This window comes from Geotrypetes seraphini, chromosome 6 (genome assembly GCF_902459505.1).
Source record: "Geotrypetes seraphini chromosome 6, aGeoSer1.1, whole genome shotgun sequence".
Lineage (NCBI taxonomy): Eukaryota > Metazoa > Chordata > Amphibia > Gymnophiona > Dermophiidae > Geotrypetes > Geotrypetes seraphini.
In genome coordinates, this window is record NC_047089.1 from 217,227,547 (window position 1) to 217,240,412 (window position 12,866).

At 41.1% G+C, this 12,866-nt stretch overlaps 1 protein-coding gene across 1 annotated transcript in view; it reads left to right on the forward strand.

Moving 5' to 3' along the window:
• The first annotated feature begins 611 nt into the window (after positions 1 to 611).
• The window catches only part of ATP6V1B2 (ATPase H+ transporting V1 subunit B2), a 55,053-nt gene continuing 42,798 nt past the window's right edge, over positions 612 to 12,866 (forward strand). The window contains exon 1 of the mRNA XM_033949042.1: positions 612 to 791. Coding sequence (XP_033804933.1) covers positions 668 to 791 — 124 coding nt within the window. The 5' untranslated portion in view covers positions 612 to 667. The remainder of the gene's footprint in view (positions 792 to 12,866) is intronic.

The following is a 12,866-nucleotide window of genomic DNA, read 5'->3' on the forward strand; positions in this document are numbered from 1 at the left end:
TAAGTCTCTTCCTTGAATCCAAGAAGGAATTTTTATGTATGGCCCTCTCAATTTCAGTTTTCTTCCCCACTTACTTATATACTTTTTTTTTTTCATCTTAGGTTCACCTTAATTGCAAAGAATAGATAAAGACTGACGTTCCGTGTCCATCAAAGAACCTAATGTGCTGAAAACTAAGTATCTAAGTTTTAAAATACATAATTACGTAGATCAGAATCACTATACTTACATGTTTGTTAAATTGTTTTAAACCATTTAAGTGAAAAAAGGAAAAACCTTAAAGAACAGTACGTTTAAATTATATTTGATGCTCATTTTTTTATTTAGCTTTTGTTCCTAGATGTTACACATTATTTTTGGCAACGAATATGTAACTAGCCATTTGCAATAACATTTCCTGGATACGATCGGGGAAGATTCAAGGTGACTGTACAACATGCCTCGGATTAAGGGTTGCTTCCTTTCAGCACCAAGGGCAGCTCCAGGTAACAGGGGCCCCTGCGCACTGCGTCCCGAAGAGGATGACGTCTGCGGGGAGGGCGGGGTATGAGCTGCGGTTTATGCGTGATGAGGTCAACGCCGGGGGGGCGGGAACGCAATTCTATATTAGCACGCGTGCGCAGGGGTGTTCTGGGCCCCGTGATATGCCGGAGAGCAAGAGTCGAAGATGGCGCTGAAGGCGATTCGGGGGATGGTGAACGGGGCTGTGGGCGAGCTCTCCTCGCAGGGCGCTGCGGCTCGGGAGCACGCGCAGGTCATCACCAGGGACTTCCTTTCGCAGCCCCGACTCAGTGAGTATATGCCGGGCGAGCGGGAAGAAACCCTGTGTCAGCCTCCCCGGGGGTACCTCTCCTGCCGCACACCTCCGTTTAGGAGGGAAGGAGGGGGGTAGACAGCTCTTGTTGAGATGGGAGGGGGGATGCGCAGACGCCGTCACCCCTGGGGGAGGAATGGTGGAGCAGTTCTTGTTCGACCACCCCAGAGCAGTTGAGGAACTGTCACAGCATCCTTGGTGGTTGGAGGTGGAACCCCGGGGAGATAGGGGAGAAAGACGTGAGACAGCTTAACACTGCGCTGCAGTGATAGGGGGCAGTAGGGTAGCAGACTGTTCTAACACCCTAGCAGAGGGGAGGTGAAAAAGGAGGGTGAGCAGAGACATAAATAATGATAATGGTGATACAGTGAGTGCCTCTGATGGATAAGGTGGTGGGATGAAGCACCTGACGCCAAGTCCTGCCCCTCCTCCAACCTCTTTTGGGGGGAAAGAGGACAGATCCCATCACAGATCCAACTACAGAAGAGAGAAAGCCCAAGATCAAGAGTTTATGCTGCTTTCCAGCAAAGTACTTAAAAAAAAACCCCAAACCAACAACTATAAAATAATTTAAAAGGGACAAGCAAGTAATCAGCTGTATAGCACTATTCCTTTGTCTGTGTAATAAGGTACCTAAAATGCTATTTTTTTGAGGTATTTCTGGGACTACCTCTCAGCTTCAAAATGCATCAAATTTTGTCTGTGGCTTAACTGTAATGCCTTACTGTAAATCTATATGCTATAGAAATAATCTTGCTTATTTTTTATCTTGTTTTTAGTAACTCTATGTTGATGTTGGGGTTTTATATATTTACAATACAATTAATTATGGATGGGGAGATAGTGCTTGATTTGGGTTTTTTAAAGGTAAAGCCAAATCAAGGTGATTCGGTACATCAGGCTCCATCTCTGGCAGCATTCAAATCCAGGCTGAAAATCAAGTTTATTAAAAATTTTTATACTGCTCAATCAGACTTCAAAAAATACAGTTTGTGACAAAAAAGGGGTTGCTTTTGACAATTAAAATCTACGTGACATACTCAGACAAAGACAGATGGGAGCAGATGGAAAAAGCTGTGTTTAAGTCCTAACCCTACCAACTGGTAAAGCACCATATTTGTTTTTTTGTTTATCATTCCCTCTTTAGTCCTTTACCCTCTCTACCCCTTCATCCCTTTGTATTTTGCTACATGAGCAGCTTATATTGATTCACCGTTTTGTCCACTGTGTCTATCATAACTAGATTGTAAGCTGTTTTGAGCAGAGATCATCTCAACTGCTGCCTTCTGACGTTCAATGTAGATGATTTGCAAAGTTTCCGAAATTTGGGCAGTTGGAAGAAAGAATTCATTTACTATGCAGATGTCAAGGAGCTTGAAAGTTTTCCCTTTGTGGTCTTGGGTAATAAAGTTTAATGTACAGTGCTACATGTGTCTGGTAGCGCTATAGAAAAATAGTAGTAATAATAGTAGGATAGGGAACAGACAGAAGTGATGTCACAGTATGTAATACTTCCCTTCCCTCTCACCTCCCCAAGGACCCTATCCATGAGATAGTCATAGTGAGTGTGTGAGAGAGCTTTAGAGGGATTATATAGAGCAGTGTTTTTTCAACCTTTTTACACCTATGGACTGGCAGAAATAAAAGAATTATTCTATGGACCGGCAGTTGAAGAACACGGGGCTAAGTCATAGGCCAGACCCCCCCATCTCTACCCAATCTCTACCCCAGACCCCGCCCCCATAATAGTACTAATTGCACCTTGCATGTCCCGTGCCTCATCTGGAAGCCTTCCCTCTGACGTTGCAACGCCAGAGAGAAGGCTTCTGGTTCAGGCGCAGGATGCCCTTAGGAGCCACTGCCCGTGGCTATGTGCACTGAATCAGGAAGAGGGAGCTGACTCGAAGATAACTCCGCATCGATCGCACCGTGGACCGGCGGTTGAAGAACACTGTTTTGGGCCTGATGCACGTGCTGGCCCTGTGGACCGGCAGGAAATTTCTGTGGACCGGTGGTTGAAGAATGCTGGTATAGAGGATGTTGAAAAATAGATGGGAGTTCATGTGAGAACTAGGAAGGAGATGGGTGTTTGTGTGCCAGATGAGGTTTGATAGCATTTAGAAAGAGAGTGTAAGCTAAGGAAAGCTGTTGGGATGTGTGTGTCAAGAGGGTGTCTGAGAAGGAAAGAGATGAAGAGAAAACTTGAGGTCTTGCTGGGAAATGAATGGAGAAAGTAAGTTGGGGGATTTTCAATCCTGGAAAAGAGAGAGAAAAAACTGAGGGTTGAACCTACGGAAAGAGATCAAGCTTGAGGAGGGTTTCAAGCTGAGCTTGGGGATGTGTAGGGAGGAGCATTGTCTAGCCTGAGTAAGAAGACAACTAGGATTGGGAGGATCCAGGCCTTTATGATTGAGGAATTCTACCCAAAATATGATAAATTAAGAATGCAGAACTTTCAAAAGCCATGCACAGTATTTTCAAATTTAATGTGCTGGATTTTAAATATTTTTATGTTGAATTCCCCCAGAACTACTGTATTTATAAAGTTAAGGGAGTGAGCTTCAAGAAATGTTTATCTACTGAGCTATATTACTAGAAAGTAAGAATGTTGTTAATAGGAAAATCTACACTTTCATTGCACTGATGAAATGCCAGAGAGTAGAAATGCATGTTTTTGAGCTGTGTTTTTATAGGGAATTGTTATATTCTCCCTGTTTTAGTGTATAGTGTTTTATCTGTTTGATCCCAAGGAGCACATAAAAGTATTTCAGAGAGAATAAGCTGGAATTGGAGATCAGAGAAAGAGCTCTGCAGCATGCTTGCTTTGTTGCAGGTTCTTGAGCAAAACTTGATTTGCAGTGTACAGTATGACCTCTGGCAGTCATATGTGCATTGATAATTATAGGGAAATTCCTAATTTGTCTGCCTGCCCTAGCTAGGGAAAGTGGTCATGCAGGTGTCAGAATTCACACTTGGCAATAAAAAAAAAACATTTAAATGGGTTGGATTCATAAAGGCTTTTTCCCCTATTTGATTTCTGTAGGAAGAAAGCCTACTCCCCCCCCCCTTTCCAAACGGCAATAGCAGTTTTTAGCGCAGGCTAGCACTCATGCTCTGCGTTGCTCCTGACATTCATGGAGTTATATGAGTGTCGGGAGCAGCGCAGAGTACTCAGCGCACCGACCTGCACTAAAAACTGTCGCAGTTTAGTAAAAGGGTGTGTGTGTGTGTGGGGGGGAGGGTTGTGGTTAGTAAAGCAGATCTAGTGCCACTCACTGTTTTAGATTGATCAATGTATTTGTGAAAGGGCGGCAGAGTATTATTTTCTTGTAATATTCTTCTGCAATAAAACTTATTTATAAAATAGGCAAATACGACCATGTCACTCCTCTTCTAAAAAAAGCACATTGGCTCCCCATCTCTCACCGTATTACCTATAAAATCATTTTACTTTCCTTTAAAATAAAACTCTCTCACCAGCCCTCTTTCCTTGATAAACTTCTCATACCCCAATGCTCCCCACGCACCCTAAGGTCAACTGATCAAAAACTTCTTTTTATTCCCTCTATAAAAGATTTTTATTATACACGAAAAGTAAATTTCGCAGTAACTGCTCCAACCTTGTGGAACCTCCTACCACAACAACTTCGCGATGAACAACGTTTAGATAAATTTAAGACAGGCCTAAAAACCTTCTTATTCTGTGACGCATTTCCTAGTGCTTAGACTCATCATCTTTCCTTTTCATTCCAGCAACCAACCGCTTTAATAAAGCGACCCCACCCTGTATGTTTTATCCCAACCCCACTATCTCTTTTTTCTTCTTAAATATGTAACTTTTCCCCTCCTCTCCCATCTACCCTCACTCTCAAGTTTGTCTTGTAAATATTATTTATGTTCACACTATATATTTAATATACCAATTTATTTTATCTTTAATTTTTTAGTCTTCCTATCTATTAAATTTTACTGTTAACCGGCCAGATATTTGTTTGATGGTCGGTATATTAAAACTAATAAACTTGAAACTTAAGGGTGAGATTTGATGTATTTGGTCTGTTAGATTATTTACTGAGTTGGGACTTGTAAATTTGAAGAAAAAGGAGAAATATGGGTTTGTGAAACTGCTTTTCCTCTTAGCAGCTGACTAGTGCGTGTAATCTTTTCTGAATTTCCTGTCATGCGGGTTATACTGCAGACCAGTGTTCAGTGAAGGCATTATGGAAACAATCTCCGACTCGCACTGAGGCTTTTCATAAAAAAGATGCTTACAGCATAACTGCTTCACTGATAAAATATCAGTCTACACTTACATTTTACAAGAACTGTGTGAACCTTAGTGGAGATCTTTTGCACTGCCAGTGTGTGCTCATTACATCACATTGGTTGCAAAATTTTGAGCTTAGTTTGTCTGGGCTTGATTTATTGAGGGTTTCACAGTGAATAGAGTTGGGGGTGTCATTCTCAGTGTTTGACACACTTGTATTTTGGAAACTCTGTACATTGTAAAAGGCTTAAAGATGGTGGCAACATTTTATCGTATTTCTTTGTGAACATAATCATACAATGATATATTAATGGAAGTAGATATTCTCTTTCTGGCACCAATCAGCAGAGCAATCCTGATGTAAAAATGGATTTCTTCTTTTTCTAAGAGAAGCTTACTGCAGATTAGGTTTCTTTTCCAGGTGTTAGGCTTCTTCTTAGGCTGGTTTAAGTTTTGTCTGGTCACTCGCTTTCATTAGGTGATTTGCTGCTTTAAATGATCAGCATGAAAAAGTTTCAGAAATGGACAAAAAAAAAAAAAAGAAATTTTGAAACTGTTTCTAAGTTTCTCTCTTTCCTTGGATTAAAAATCATTGTCTTTCGGTGGTGAGGGTGGATGTGTAAGCCATTGTTCCAGTAAGGCAGGACTTATCTTTTTACTGGAACTTCAGTGATGGCAGGTTTGTGCAATATGGTCCTACCGCATTTGCTAAAAGGGGAAATGTTCAGTTTTAATCAACAGCAGGGCACACAAATGCAGGGTTCATGCTGAGAGTGGAAATGGCTTAATCTTGGTTCTGTTCAATGTTTTCACAACAAATGGTTTTTTCTTCCTGCCGTGTAAACTCATAATATTTTACATGTGTAACAATCACACTGGTGTTGATAACAGCCTGCACTGATGGGTTGCAGCCAGTTGATTCAAAGATAAGATTTTTTTTTTTTTAAATCCTTTCTTTTATTTCTTTGCAGGGAATGTAAGAAAGCCAACTATGTTCATGGTTCCCAGTATACACAAGAGTGATATTTAGGACAGGGGTGTCCAACCTTTTGGCTTCCCTGGGCCGCATTGGCCGAAAAAAGTTTTTCCGGGGCCGCGCAAACGCTGCAGCACGACAGAGGAGGGAGCCGGCAAGACGGTAAACACCCGGGGGCAGCAGAGGAAAACACTGCATCGCCCTTGACCGGGGCCGCACAAAATACTTCACGGGCCGCAGGTTGGACACCCCTGATTTAGGATGATGTGGAAGTTAGGCATCTTTAAGATGCAGCATCTTTTCCTCCAAGAGCAGAGCTCTTTACTAATTATAAATCGCAAGGATCCACATGGTTTTGCGGTATACAAATGTTCTGTTCTGGTATGACTGCTTCTGTGGACAGAAGGAAATAACTTTCATTTTTGGAAACAAATGTTTCTTGATATGATGCAGTCTGCTTTCCAGCTTTGTACTTAACAGGTCTTATTATTTAAACTCACTTGTGTTTCCGTTCTCTTCACCTTGCTGTTTTTGCACTTTTAAGTTCCCCTGTTCATGACTGTTATCCAGCCTGCATGTGTGATTGAAGCCCACACACAACATCTAATTTCAAGGCATCCTGTTGAAATGCCACCTTTCTTTTAGATATACTGTAAAATAAAGCTACATTTGCCTCTGAGCAAACTGTTACAGGTTTTGTTGACACCATAAATACTTTAGTGCTGACATAATATACCAGAACCAAGGTTTTCAGAGTACAGTGTAAACATCACCTGCATACAGTAAACTAAGATTGATATAAGCCGTTCTCTGCTTCTTTTGTTTTAACTGACTTTCAGGGACACTGTCATACCGGGATACAAACTATCTCGCCATGATAGGGTAGATAGATTTGGTGGAGGGATAGTGTTAAATGTTAAGGAGGGTCTTGAATCGAATAGACTGAAAATTCTACAAGAGCAGAAACATACCATTGTAAAGGGAAAAAAAGATAGTGAGTGTACTGCTGTCCACCTGACCAGGATGAGCTGAAATGTTATCAGAAATTAGGGAGGCTAACAAAATGGATAACATAATAATAATAATGGATGATTCAGCTACCGCGATATTGACTGGGTAAATGTAACATCAGAGCATGCTAGAGAGATAAGATTCCTTGGAACCGACAAGAGGTGAAGCAATTCTAGATCTAGTTCTTAGTGGAGTGAATTGGTACGGGAGGTAATGGTGTTGGGGCCACTTGATAACACTGATCATAACATGATCAGATTGGATTTAATCTCTGGAATAAGTTCACACAGGAAATCCATTACAACAACATTTAACTTTAAAAAAAGGAGACTATACTAATATGAGAAGAATGATAGAAAAGAAACTTAGAAGAGCAGCTGCAAAGGTCAAAAATTTACATCAGGCTTGGATGTTATTCAAAAATACTATCCTGGAAGCCCAGACTAGATGTATTGTATGTATTTAAAAAGGAGGAAGGAAAACTAAACAGCAACTGGTATGATTAACAAGCGAGGTGAAGGAAGCTATTGGAAATAAAAGAGAATTAGTCAGAAAGTGGAAGAAGGATCTGACTAAATTGTAAACAGCACAAGAAATGGCAAGTCAAATGCAAGGCACTAATAAAAAAGGCAAAGGGAGACCTAGAAAAGAAGATTGCATTGGAAGCAAAAACAGTAAAAACCTTTTTTAGGTATATTAAAAGCAAGAAGCCAGGAAGAGAATGGGTTGGACCACTAGATGACTGAGGGATAAAAGGGGCTCTCAGGGAAGACAAGGCCATAGCAGAAAGATTAAATGAATTCTTTGCTTCGGTCTTCACTGAGAAAGATGTGGGGGAGTTACCAGTGCCAGAAATGGTATTCAATTCTGATGAAAAACTCAAACAAATCTAGAAGATGTAATGGGTCAATTTAACAAACTGAACAGTAGCAAATTATCTGGACCGGATAGTATACATCCCAGAGTGCTGACATAATTGAAAAATGAACTTGCAGAGCTATTAGTAATTTTTGTCTAAAATCAGCATAGTACCGGAAGCCAACATTACACCGTTTTGGTTTTTTTTTTTAAGGGTTCCAGAGTTGATGTGGGAAATTATAGACCAGTGAGTCTGGCATTGGTATCGGGCAAAATGGTAGAGACTATTATAAAGAACAAAATGACAGAACATATACATAAGCATGGATGTAATGAAATAAAACCAACATGGATTTAGCCAAGGGAAATCTTGCTTCACCAATCTACTGCATTTCTTTGAAGGGTAAATGAACATGTGGATAAAGATGAGCCGGTTGATATTGTATATTTGGATTTTTGAAAGGCATTTGATAAAGTACCTCATGAAAGACTTCTGAGGAAATTAGAGAGTTATGAGATAGGAGGTAAAGTCCTATTATGGATTAAAGAATTGTTTGAAAGACAGAAAATAGAGAGTAGGTTTAAATGGTCAATATTCTCAATGGAGAAGGATAAATAGTGGAGTTCCCCAGGGGTCTGTACTAGGACAAAAGGTCCTTGAAGATAGAAAGTGAGGTAAGTAGGACAACTCCAAACGATACAAGATCCTCACTCAACAGGATTGATGACAAACCAACTTGTGTCATTCTTCATGTTTCTTTATTCAAATATTCTTGCTCCAATGCTATAATGCCCGACGGGACCTGTTTCGCCAACACTGGCTCCCTGCTGGAACCCTTGAAAAAGTCATTGTTGGCGAAACGGGTCCCGTCGGGCATTATAGCATTGGAGCAAGAATATTTGAATAAAGAAACATGAAGAATGACACAAGTTGGTTTGTCATCTTTGTTCAATAATTATCGTTGATTTCTACCTATTTGGATTTTCAATCCTGTTGAGTGAGGATCTTGTATCGTTTGGGGTCTGTACTAGGACCACTACTTTTCAACATATTTATCAATAGTCTAGAAATGGAAATAAGTAGTGAGATAATCAAATTTGCTTTTGACACAAAGTTGTTAAATTGCACATTTACCCCCCTTTTTTATAAAACCGCCATAGTGGTTTTTAGCGCAGGCTGGCGCGCTGAATGCTTTGCACTGCTCCCGACGCTCATAGGATTTCTGAGTGTTAGGAGCAGTCAGTGCGCCAGCCTGCACTAAAAACCGCTATTGTGATTTTGTGAAAAGGGGGGAGGGGGTTAATGTGAGCAAGTGCAAATTGATGCATGTGGAAAAGAGGAATTCAGACCATAGCTGTGTGATGCAGGATTCCACGTTAGGAGTCACTGCCCAGGAAAAAGATCTAGGTGTCGTCATTGAGGATACCTTGAAACCCTCAGTTCGATGTGTGGTTGCAGGTAAGAAAGCAAATAAAATGTTAGAAATGATCAGAAAAACAATGTACAGTAAAACAAAGATGAAAATATTATAATGCTCTTGTATCGCTCTGTTATACCTTGAATACTGTGTGCATTTCTGGTTGCCTTATCTCAAAAAAGATGTAGCGGAATTAGAAAAGGTACAGAGAAGGGCGACAAAAATGGTAAAAGGAATGGGACGACTTCCTATGAAGAAAAGCTAAAGCGGCTAGCGGCTTGGGGAAGAGATGGCTCAGGGGTGATATGATAGAGGTCTATAAAATATTGAGTGGAATGGAAAGGGTAGATGTGAACGCTTGTATATTCTTTCCAAAAATACTAGGACTAGGGAACATGCAATGAAGCTACTAAGTAGTAGACTTAAAACAGACCGGAGAAAATATTTCTTCATACAATGTGTAATTAAACTCTGGAATTTGTTGCTTGAGGATGTAGTGAAATCAGTTAGCTTAACAGGGTTTAAAAAAAGGTTTGGCTTATTTCCTAAAAGAGAAGTCCGTAGGTCCTTATTGAGATGGCTTGTGGAAATCCACGTATTCCTAGGATAAGCAGCATAAATCTGTTTTACTACTTGGGATATATTTAGGTTGCTGGGTTGTTGAAAACAGGATGCTGAGCTTGATGGACCTTTGATCTGTACCAGTATGGCAATTCTTATGTTCTTTTTTTTTTCTGCAAGAGGTTTGGGAGAATTTCTTGCCTCTCTTGCACTGGAATCAAATTTTTTTTTTTGGTATTTTTTTGTAACATTTGTATAAGTATTTGAAGATGTAACTATGGTTAAATTCTTGCTCAGGTGCATGTTTTTAGCTATAATTTCCAGCGTGTGACATATGAGTAATGCTACTTATGCTCATGTTTTTCCTCTGGTGATGCTTAGAAAACTAGGCAGCATGTGTAAAACACTTCTTAGCTTTCTGATGACAGATGAGATGAGACAGAGTTCAAAACACAAGATGCAAGAGGGGAAGCATTCAAGTAGAATTGTAAGAAAGGGAAAAGCCCTTTCAACAAGCCCCTCTTTTTTTCTATATTTCTATTCGGATTGGTTATTTAGAAGGTAATTTACCTGGTTTAAATAGGCTTGTCTGAAAATTGCTCTCTTCTGCCTGGCTTAGTTTGTGTGGGATTCTGGGGCATGTGCTCTCCCAGCTGGATTAAAAAGTGGTGGTCTTGGGTATATAAGAACATAAGCATCTGCCGAGTCAGACCATAGGTCCATCGTGCCCAGCAGTCCGCTCCTGCGGCGGCCCTCCCAGGTCCGTGACCTATAAGTGATCCTGTACTTAAGACATTTTGTCCTGTATAGTACCCCTCTAACTATACCCTTCAATCCCCTTTTCCTTCAGGAACTTTTCCAACCCCTTTTTGAAATCCAAAATCGTCCTCTGCTCTACCCCCTCCTCTGGAAGCGCATTCCAGATATCCACCACCCTCTGAGTGAAGAAGAACTTCCTAGCATTTGTTCTGAATCTGTCTCCCTTCAATTTTCTTGAGTGCCCTCTCGTTTTTGTTTCCCCCGCCAGTCTAAAGAATCTGTCCCTCTCTACCTTCTCTATACCCTTTATGATCTTATAAGTTTCTATCATGTCCCCTCTAAGTCTCCGTTTTTCCAGGGAAAAGAGCCCCAGTTTCTCCAGCCTCTCAGCATATGAAAGGTTTTCCATGCCCTTTATCATTTTTGTTGCTCTTCTCTGGACCCTCTCGAATGTTGAATACAGTATTCCAGATGCGGGCGCACTATCGCCCGATATAGAGGCAGGATAACTTCTTTGGTTCTGGTAGTGATTCCTTTTTTGATAATGCCCAACATTCTGTTCGCCTTCTTTGAGGCCGCTGCGTATTGTATCCCCAGCTTTATTGTTTGGTCCACCAAAACCATTAAGTCCCTTTCTAGGTTGCTATTCCCCAATACCATCCCCCCCATCGTGTAGTTGTACATCGGGTTTCCTTTCCCCATGTGCAAGACTTTGCATTTCTCTACATTGAAGCCCATTTGCCATTTATTAGCCCATTCGCTGTTTGTTCAAGTCCCTTTGTAGTTTTTCACATTCCTCAACAGTTCTAACCCTACTGGAGAGTTTTGTGTCGTCCGCAAATTTTATAACTTCGCACTTCGTCCCTACTTCCAGGTCATTAATGAATATATTGAACAGCAGTGGTCCCAGCACTGACCCCTGCGGGACACTGCTCATGACTGCTTCCCAGTCAGAGTAGTGTCCCTTTACTCCTACCCTCTGCTTCCAGTCTGCCAGCCAATTACAGATCCATCTGTGCACGTCCCCTTCCACTCCGTGGTTCCACAGTTTCCTTAGCAGGCGCTCATGGGGTAACTTGTCGAAGGCTTTTTGGAAGTCCAGATATAAGATGTCTATGGGGTCGCCTTTGTCCAATTGTTCGTTTATCCCCTCGAAGAAGTGCAGTAGGTTCGTTTGGCAAGATCTTCCTTTACAGAAACCATGCTGGCTGGTTCTCATCAGACTATTTCTTTCTATATGCTCATTGATGCTTTCCTTGATTAATGATTCGACCATCTTCCCCGGAACTGAGGTTAAGCTCACTGGTTTGTAGTTCCCCAGGTCGCCTGTGGATCCTTTTTTGAAGATAGGTGTAACATTCGCTATCCTCCAGTCCTCCGGGATTACCCCTGTTTTCAAAGATAGGTTGCAAATCTTCTGTAGTAGCTCCTTCAGTATTCTCGGGTGGATTCCATCTGGTCCCGGCAATTTGTCAGTTTTTAATCTATCTATCTGTTTGAGTACGTCTTCGAGGCTCACCTCTATTGATAATAATTTTTCCTCTTGATCACCCTTGAAGGTTTTTTTCCGGTTTCGGCACGTTGGATTTGTCCTCTTTTGTGAAGACTGACGAGAAGACCGTGTTTAATCTGTCTGCCACTTCCTTTTCTACTCCTTTCCTGTCTCCCTCATCCAGGGGTCCCACTTCTCCCTTACCGGTTGTTTTCCTTTCACATATCGAAAGAATGGTTTAAAATTCCGTGCCTCCTTGGCAAGTCTCTCTTCGTACTCTTTTTTGCTGTTCTGACCACACGGTGACATTCTTTTTGATGTTTCCTGTGCTCTTTCCAGTTTTCCTCGGTTTTATCCTTTTTCCACTTCTTGAATGTGTTTAGGTTGGGGTAATAAACTGTGCACTTACATACATTGGGGCTCATTTTCAAAACACTTAGACACACAAAGTACCATAGGTTTTTATAGTATTTTGGGTGTCTTAAGTGCTTTGAAAATGAGCCCCATTCTGTATTCATAATATGTATGCTTCTTTATCCCCACAAATATAGCAGGTAGAGAATAAACTGGCATTTTTAGCATGCATGCTTTTTGGCTGCTAAACTTCAAATAGAAGCAGTACAGATGGTGGTTTCTTTTTGAAAACTGCCTCCGGAGTACACAAGCCAAAGTGTGCACACAAATTTCATGCACTTATCAGTATTGCTGCC